This window comes from Ostrea edulis, chromosome 3 (genome assembly GCF_947568905.1).
Source record: "Ostrea edulis chromosome 3, xbOstEdul1.1, whole genome shotgun sequence".
NCBI classification, from domain to species: domain Eukaryota; kingdom Metazoa; phylum Mollusca; class Bivalvia; order Ostreida; family Ostreidae; genus Ostrea; species Ostrea edulis.
In genome coordinates, this window is record NC_079166.1 from 13,505,149 (window position 1) to 13,514,987 (window position 9,839).

The 9,839-nt window shown below is 35.2% G+C and overlaps 1 protein-coding gene across 2 annotated transcripts; it reads right to left on the reverse strand.

Moving 5' to 3' along the window:
• Positions 1–524: 524 nt before the first annotated feature.
• LOC125675715 (prefoldin subunit 3-like) lies at positions 525–9,836 on the reverse strand. 2 transcript variants are annotated; one of them, XM_048913497.2, is made up of 6 exons: positions 9,709–9,836; positions 6,663–6,787; positions 6,401–6,467; positions 2,250–2,348; positions 2,010–2,148; positions 525–890 (listed from the first exon to the last, which is right to left on the reverse strand). In XM_048913497.2, the coding sequence occupies exons 1-6, from the start codon at positions 9,784–9,786 to the stop codon at positions 823–825; spliced, it is 576 nt and encodes a 191-aa protein (XP_048769454.1). In that variant the 5' UTR covers positions 9,787–9,836; the 3' UTR covers positions 525–822. The 2 variants fall into 2 exon arrangements, with proteins under 2 accessions (XP_048769454.1, XP_048769455.1); XM_048913498.2 differs by lacking the exon at positions 9,709–9,836 and adding an exon at positions 9,343–9,456.
• Between the last annotated feature and the right edge of the window lie 3 nt (positions 9,837–9,839).

A 9,839-nucleotide genomic window follows, 5' to 3' on the forward strand; every position in this document is an offset into this window, starting at 1 on the left:
TAACTCAACAACTGACATTCAAATTTTTGCTGACCATTAGAAATACCTTAGTTAGGCATTGTAAACATTAAAAATGTGGAAATTAAAATTTGAAAATGTTCAGTTTAAATCATGCCCATACCCCTTTAATGTACTAAGTCAACCAGACAGCTATGGCCTTTTTGAAATGGACAAATATATTTTACATGGTCATCTATGACATTCTTCTGTTTAAAAGATTTGTGATGTGTTATTTGCTGTGCAGAATACATTGGTGAAAACAACTAGATGCATATGAAATATAAAATTTTTGACATAAACATTCATGTACTGTGACGAAGCATTAAGGCACATTTTGTAATGCCCACAAAGTTGCGCTGCATTTTGAGTAACTTATGCTATCATAGTATTGATGAAATGAGATCCACACTTTGTTTTAACAGATTTGGTGTCTCTTCATATGATTCATACAGATACGAAAATACAATGTATATTCTATGAAAGATCTTCCCATACTTGAAAAAAAACAAAAAACCAAGCACATGCATATTGTAAATTATTGGATTTATTTAATACTAGATGAAAGGTTCAAACTATTATACAGTATCTTAGCTTTCATTATGCAATTCTCAATGAAAAATATTGTCTGCAAAAAAGAAAATCTTTTTAATACATCACATCCTTTGTGACAAAGGTTGAAGTCTGAAATTTTGCACTACATGTATAGACATGAATAGCAATGTTGTTCATCAATCGTTACAACTTGGACTTAGCACTTAGTGTGTTGTCTAGGAAACAGAAGCAGAAGGTTGTTGTCATGAGTTGTTCAGGTTTCCATAGATACTAGGATTTCACAGCCGTCTGAGTGGCTTGTCTCCTCTTCACATCCCAGTTATATACCCGAGCCATGTCTATATTGTGGTCAAGGTTTTTAACTATCGATTTCAGAGATCACACAAGACAACATAATACCATTCATATAGAACACTCTCTATGGGAAGTTTTTAGTTAACTTAACAAAAATAACAGTCCTGCTACGACTGGATTCAGGAAAATATACATTCACCTTACACTAACATGGCAGCACTCATAAAATTTCTAGCCGCCGTTAACTTATTGAGCCAAAAACTTGAGATTTTGTCGCGTGTTCATTCAACCAAACTATCCACAAACCATGCCCCAGTAAATGGGAATCAATCTTCCTCAGATGCAAATCACGCCCATTCCAAGGGAAGCATTAAAGGGACTGATTCACGATTTCCTCCCAAATTTTGTTTTTCACTTTAAATGATCAAAATCTACAGTCTAATATGTTTAGAAGGCTTCACAAAAAAATGAAGGTTATTTATCATGACAGAAGCTCATTATAGAGAGTTTGTTATTTGTTTTGAAAACAAAGATTGAGGTGTGGTATTGTTTACAAAGTTTTCAAAATAGATGGATATTGATTCAAGTTTATTATATATATATATCACATATTAGGTAAAGTATGTCCTTTAAAAGTTAAAATTTATGATTATACAAAATGAAGATGTTTTAAATTACAAAATTAATGTTTCACTGGTTTGTTTGTTTACATGAAAAGACTCGAGTCTTTGTTTTCATAACACAGAATCAAAGCTAAAAATATTGCTCTTATCCTTGCATTCAGATGGTCCAAATTTTGGTTGTCAACATTAAATGAGTTATATTTTTAATTTTTAACATCAAAAGTGAAAAATATTTCTTTCAAAAAACATGAACCAGGCCCTTTAAAGAACTAGTGAAAATAAGATAAGGTCACTATAAATGATCTTAAACATAGTACAAAGCACCATAGGCAAGGTCATGAGGTGAAACATTGATAGATCTTGTTTTAAAAAAATAAAATCTGAAAGATGAAAGCTCCATAACTGTCCATTCAAAAGTTATGGCCATGGTTAAAGTTTTTTCAGACAGACAGACATACAGACCAAAATCTATATGGCCCTGAATCTCCGGTGACATCAGAAGGAAACTCATATAATTGTAATACATTTTGTGAAGGATACTGACTTCTAATGTTGTTGTCTGATCACGAATAAAACTCAGATCATCTTCTGCTTGTGACAAACTTTTATTGGCTGCCTCTAAGTTCTTCTCAAGCAATACCTCAGCATCCTCTATGCTGTATTCTAACATAATATTAGCCTGCAAATTTACAATCCACTCATTAAAACTCAAAATGGGATTGAAAAACATAGTCATTATCAAGAAAATTAATTTCTTTAATAAATCTGTTACATACTTACTCCTAGCCATAAATTAACCCTGTCTGTTGGTGGAATTCTTGCTTTTGCATAAACTTGGTCTGACAATAAAAACCTCGTTTCCATGGGATCTGAAGAGTCCTGAAATTACATGATCTGTCGTTAGTATTTTAATGCTATGAACAGGGGTACCAGAAATAGAACACAATACGACCGACACAAGTTCTTGTAAGGACAGAAATAGTACACAATACGACCGACACAAGTTTCTGTAAGGTCAGAAATAGTACACAATACGACCGACACAAGTTTCTGTAAGGTCTACCAGAAATAGTACTCAATACGACTGTCACAAGTTTCTGTAAGGAAGCTTTCATGTGAACGTAAACTTTTGTGGCCCAGTGATTTTTCAGAAGATTTTTAATGATTTTCCCATTATATTTGTATGTAAAAATGGATCCCCTATTGTCGCCTTATCTTACCCCCGGGGGCAATGATTTTAACAAACTTGAACCTGCACTATGTCATGAAGCTTTCATGTAAATTTCAACTTTCCTGGTCCAGAATTTTTTTTAGAAGAATATTTTTAAAGAGTTTCCCTATATATTTGTATGTAAAAATTTGATCCCCACTTGTGGCCCCATCCTACCCCAGGGGGCCATGATTTTAACAAACTTGAATCTGCACTATGTCAGGAAGCTTTCATGTAAATTTCCACTTTCCTGGCCCAGCAGTTTTTGAGAAAAATATTTTTCAAAGATTTTTCCTATATATATTTGTATGCAAACTTCGATCTCCCCTTGTGGCCCCTTCCTACCCCCGGGGGCCATGACTTGAACAAACTTAAATCTGAAATACGTCAGAAAGCTTTCATGTAAATATCAGCTTTTCTGGCTCAGTGGTTCTTGAGAAGAAGATTTTTAAAGATTTTCCCTATATATTTGTACGCAAACTTCGATCCCCCCTTGTGGCCCCTTCCTACCCCCGGGGGCCATGACTTGAACAAACTTAAATCTGAAATATGTCAGAAAGCTTTCATGTAAATCTCAGCTTTTCTGGCTTAGTGGTTCTTGAGAAGAAGATTTCTAAGGATTTTTCCTATATATTTGTATGTAAAACTTTGATCCCCTATTGTGGCCCCATCCAACCCATGAGAGACATGATTTGAGCAAACATGAATCTGCACTATATCGGGAAGATTTCATGTAAATTTCAGCTTTTCGGGCCCTGTGGTTCTTGAGAAGAAGATTTTTAAATGACCCCACCCTATTTTTGCATTTTTGTGATTATCTCCCCTTTAAAAGGGACATGCCCCTTCATTTGAACAAACTTGAAAACCCTTCATCCAAGGATACTTTTGACAAAGTTTGGTTGAAATTCGCCCAGTGGTTATGGAGAAGAAGTCGAAAATGTAAAAAGTTTAATACAGACAGACGGACAATAGGCGATCAGAAAAGCTCACTTGAGCTTTCAGCTCAAGTTAGCTAAAAACAATAAACATCAAAGCTACAAAGCAAGAAATTACCAAGGCCAAAATATGAAATATAAGAGTGTGTTAGAGATCGCCATTCTTCGCACAAGTGCAAATTCCTGTTGATCCCAAACGCAAAGTAAGCAACCCGAGAACGGGTTAGAGGTGCAAGAACTCACACCACCTCTGTAGGTAGTGTGGTTGAAGAATAAGAACATGTTCGTGCGCACATGTTCTCGTTGTTCGTGACCCTAAGAACGGAGCACAAGAACAACAGTAACAGTGATTTCGAACGCACTCTTAAGATTTTTCCAACATTATAAAATGGAAAATAGTAAGGCGGGGGTCAGGGGGCCGTCTATGCCCCCTTCCGCTGGAGATCTTTATGAATAAATATGTAACCTGAGCAATTTTAGGCATATTTCAAATCCAAATTTAATGAATTGTTATGCATTTTACAACTGCAAAAGATCAAATATATCTTTTATTGATTTTACTTTCTAAAACTTGTGTAAAAAATATTGTTACATTAGTATAATAATACATAATTTTACAGTTACTGTGTCAGTTATTCTGGCAAAATTTTTTTAAATATAATTTTAATTACTGAATCAGTTATTCTGGCAAGTTTTTTTTAAAATGTCATTTTTCACCGCTGTGAGAAATGTTGAAGTTTGTCAAACAGATTGTACACTTATACAAACTCTCCCTTTCTGACTTTGAAACGAATACACATGTAGATGTTTACAGTGTACTTGCATATTGTTCTTTGAATTTCTAGCTCCATTAGGTTTTCTTCTTTGGGGGAATAATGTATTTTTGTTATTTCCATCAACACATGCTTTACGTTTAGTAGCAGCTGCCATATCCATATTGTTTATTTCAAAGCATTAAAATGATCGAGACTCTGTATAGATATAGACTATTCAAACAAACGTGGTAACGACTGTTATTATAAAAGTAATAAGCAATGACGGACAGCTCTAAATATTTTGAAATGTCAAATAAGCGAAAATCGGAAGATGTACAGTGAAATCGTAAGGTGTATTTTCGGCCCTAAAATCGTAAGCCTTACGCCAAAATTGTGAGGGTTGGCAGCTCTGTTTTTCCACAGCAAGATGGTGGACAAGGGAGGTAACTAGTAGTGAAGTGTTGATACATGTATTGCAACATGATCTAGAATGACCTACAAAGAAGCTACAGATTCCGCCTGATATGTGACGGAGAAATGAAAATAGAAACAGAAAGCCCTGAACAGACATACAGACATTGCTGTACCATAATATGTACCATCTAAAGACAGGTATATAAAAATTAGAACTGTCCTAGCAGGAATAACAACCATGTAGGGATTATCCAAACTGGAGCAAATTCAAAATACAGAAAAGTTTAATGTCAAAATGATTCAAACTTCTACATACTAAAAAACCACAATGATCCCAAGAGCCGTGACTTGACCACTTATAAATAATCTTAATGTATGGTCAAGATACCTAAAAAACATGTAGGTTTAGGGGCAATAACACCACATCTTTGTGCACAGTATGCACTTCTAAATTTCTTAAGTATTAACAAAGAAATGGACTGGACAAAAATTTCAAACATTTTTATCACTAGCAGATGGCCTGATTGAATATCATGACACGACTTATAAATGTAAGCAATTGAGGAACCTTATGAGCCTATCTGTTTTAAGTTTAATTTTAAATCCTGACTTTGTGGGTGGGAAGGAGGGTAAAGATGCATTATTATCAAAGGCAAAGCAAAGCAGTAGTATTGGGGAATACATTTTGATTCTAAACTTAAGTTGAGGTTAGATTTTTACTTCCCTGATGAGCAAGACCAACAAGAGGCCCATGGGCTCACCTGAGTCACCTTGGCCCATATCTAAAGATTTTCCCCAACATGTTCGCATGTAAAACTTTGATCCTTATTGTGGCCCAAAACTACCCCTGGGGGCCATGATCTTAACAAACTTGAATCTGCACTATGTCAGGAAACTTTCATGTAAATGTAAACTTCTTTGGCCCAATGGTTCTTGAGAGGAAGATTTTCCTATATATTTGTATGTAAAACTGTGATCCCCTATTGTGGCCCCGGCATCCTACCAATACGGTCCTGATTTTAACAAACTTGAATCTGCACTATGTCAGGAAGCTTTCATATAAATGTCAGCTATTCTGGCCCTGTGCTTCTTAAGAAGAAGATTTTTAAATGACCCCACTCTATTTTTGCATTTTTGTGATTATCTCCCCTTGGAGGGGACATGGTCCTTCCTTTGAAGAAACTTGAATCCCTTTCACCCAAGGATGATTTGTAGCAAGTTTGGTTGAAATTGGCTCGGTGGTTCTGGAGAAGAAGTCGAAAGTATAAAAAGTTTATAGACAGACAGACGACGGACAACGGGTGATCAGAAAAGCTCACATGAGCAGGGGGAAGTGGGCATGTACATATAACTGTTATAACACAATACGGTGTCAATATTGAATAGAACCAAACCATTAATCTAATACCAGTCCTAACCAACAGTTCAAAAAGTTATTTCAATCACGTACAAATATTCATTACTTTTAGAAATGGCTTCATCATTGTATTTCCTTGTAAATGTACTGGTATCAAAATGGACCATAAAGCCATATATCCTACATATTTAAAAATATTATATAACGATTAATTAATACGACGAATAAAAGAGAACTGATGCATTTAATATCAAACTCACCTTCCTAGACTGTAAATGTTTCACTATATCTAGAGAGGTTTTAATATCAGGAACCTGTGCCTTTAACCTGCAGTGAATGATTAAAAACATTGCACACATTCATTTTCAATTGAAATCCTAAAAATTATGAAGATTTGATGGAGAATACAAATTAACATCTAAAAACCAATAAACACAAAAAAAAAGCTTCAAGACAATGTATCCAATGACAAACGACACAAAATGAACATGCATGTGAAATCTACAATTGTCGTATTCTGACCTGGCCTTTTTGGTGTTGAGGTTGTATTCCATGAATTTGTACTTGCTGTGTGACTCGTCTAATCTCTTTAATACTGTCTCCGCTGAATCATTTCCATCTCTTTTCATGAAATTGTCAACATCCTCCTGATAAAAATAAAAGTGACAATTTTCATAGTTAGACCATGTAGAAATCTTCCTAACGATGGAGATTTGTGACTGATGTTGAGATGTAAACTGATCTCTATGATGAGCAGTAAAAATCGCCTACACATCAAAGATGAATCATCGACCTTAAAAAAAAATTGACATTAATTATTCATATTACAAAATGCTTCATTTTCAGTATCAAAAATTCTGACTTAGAATATTTTAAAATCAATTTTAATCAACTTAAAAACAAGAGTCCCCCAAGGCAGGGCATATCCCTTTGAGTATCTACAAGCTTTCTATAGAATTCCATAGTGACCTCTACCTTTGACCCCAAAATCAATAGGGTTCTACATCTCTTACTTACAAAGTTCAGAGTTACACACACACATGAGTGTTCTTGTTATGCTCCTATTACTATTTCACTTCTTGCAAGGAACTGTAAGGGGATAGTTTATAAAGCAAGCATAATTATTCATCTATATTTACATTTGATTTTCCAATGCTTTTGCCTTCAATATCTTTTAGCATACTTTATTCTAACGATCCCACGCACCCGGGTTCATCGGCGATACACTTGATTGTGAGCCGAAATTGCACATGCATCCCGAGGGTACGCCGATTGAGGCAGTCTTCGACGTTAACCGGTGGCCCGATGCCCGAGGCCAGTAAAATCGGGATCGGGCTTCTAAAAATATTTAATCCAGGAGTCCGGCGGGCCTGTAAATGTTTTATTATATGTGTTGTATATATTACAAATAAAGCGTGAGATTGACTGAGACTTTCGCATCGATCATTTTTCAACCATGCTGCCTTTTCTGAAGTATAGGGAGGCACGGGCACTGGAAGTTAATGTAAATATATAGTATGTGCATGTATAAAAAATACATGCACATACTATATATTTACATTAACTTCCAGTGCCCATGTAGGGAGGGGGGTCGTCCGTGAAATTCAAAACCTCACAAGCATATTTAGCAATCACAACCATCAGATCCAAATAAAGAAAAACGGTCGCACAAGCCAAGGAGAAAAGAGGACGAAAATCCATGCCCCATTGGACCAAGGGTGGGCCTTTGCTAAGATTTAATTCTTGAAAAAACAAAATGTTTTGTACGTGGTGATTACAAAACAAAGCAGATTCTGAACAGGAGCTGCTGATGTCATCTGCGAGATTAATATTTTGAAAAATAAGATATGTAATCCTTTTAATGTCAGTTGTATATTTTCCTACAGTAGAACATACATGTATCTATAGTGTAGAATCAGCATGCAACACCTTGCAAATGACAAGTGGTCAAATTAGATAAAATATTTTGGGCCTGTAAAATATTGTTCGGGCTTGCAAAATTATCATACTGGGAGGCCCGAAGGGCCTGTGCTTCACAAAGTTTTTCGTGAAGACTGTTTAGGCAAAACATTTTGATAGGCGAAGGCGGCTTCAAGCTGGCGTCCTTGGAGACAGTAGTATCGAGAGTTGCTTATTCTAAAACAAAATGTTTTTAACTTTTACACTGGTGAAATAAACACGATTTGTAAATATGTTGGTCATTTCTATGCCGAATAATGTTTATACAATAGAAGGTCTACATTTTCATTACTGTACTGTAGCCGGGTCACTTGATACTTAGCATGTCACCAGGTATACCCGTCTTAGTTCGATTCAGCCGGATTTCATCAGAATCAAGTATGCTATTTACTAGGGCTGAAACGATATGCCTCCTGCACAATACGATACATTTTGCAATGCATATGCAGTGATTCAATACTTTCAATATGATACAATGTATACAAGAAACCAATAATAACATTGAAGAAAAATTACCAACATTCACAATCATAATTTTAAAAGCAAAATGTTTCCAAACTGCCAAACGGTAAGATGCTTGTTGGCTCTGTACTCTGTAGTTTAAATCGATAAAGTTAATTATCGTTTTCTTCAGACTCAAAGCACACAACAATCTGAACGTTATTGGACTCTATTTTGTTCCTCATGGAGGTATGTTAGATAATATTAAAGTACAGGTCATTTTACTGTTCATTTCAAACCTGTTTGTTATAAATGTATCGAATCAAAAATCAAGGCAATGGATAGATTATTGAATCGAGTATTATATTGAACAGTATCAATATTTCGGTGAATCATTTCAACCCTATTTACCAATGCAATTTCCTCATGAATGTGAATTATGTGCGTATGAATCTTGAAATATTGTACGACTTTTCGGCTGGGAACTCTGACAGAAGTGAAAATAAAAACATTAAATTTCATTTCTGAAAATATATCAGCACAATCATTTACGTCGAAGGAGAATGCAGTCATCATGAGCTTTGAGGGGGGGTCCTGTAGATTAAAGTATGCCTCAGTTATTTTCAAAACTGAAATTTATTTCTTAAATATTTCTAGCTTGTGCGACATAGTGACACCATGATATAATTAACTAGAACTTAGTAAGCAGTAAAGGAGAATTTCTGCCTTGCTGACCCTCCATACGCATGTAATTTTTGGGGGTCTGGCAAAATTCCAGCACTTCCTAAAGAACCTTACTCACATTAGTATAAATTCGTCATCACAATAAACATGCTGTTGCATGAATTATTTTCAAATTCATTCTGAATTTCAGCATGGTCCTTAATGATGACATGCCTTTCAAAGACATCAAATGAGTTTGTATGACTCCAACATATGCGATATATGTTAAACCAAAATCTGTAAATTTGAAAAATAACGTTAATGTTATTTCGGAATATATTATCATTCTGGCGATGGACAGCCGGCATTACCTTATAAAATAATCCTAACTATTATATTTAGACAAAGTAAATGATTCCCATTTCTCTCATTGATCAAAATGTTACTAAAATAATTAAAAGTATGAATGAAACTAAGTCTTGTAAAAATCAGAACATCAATATACCACAAACTCAGCCTGGGGTATCCCAAGAGAGCCTTTTGTGTCACTGTTTCGCACAGGCGTGCTTGTTTCTGTCGCCATGTTGGGAAGAGCTTTAGTCTCGTTTGCAACGAGATTTTGTTTCAGTTCAATTG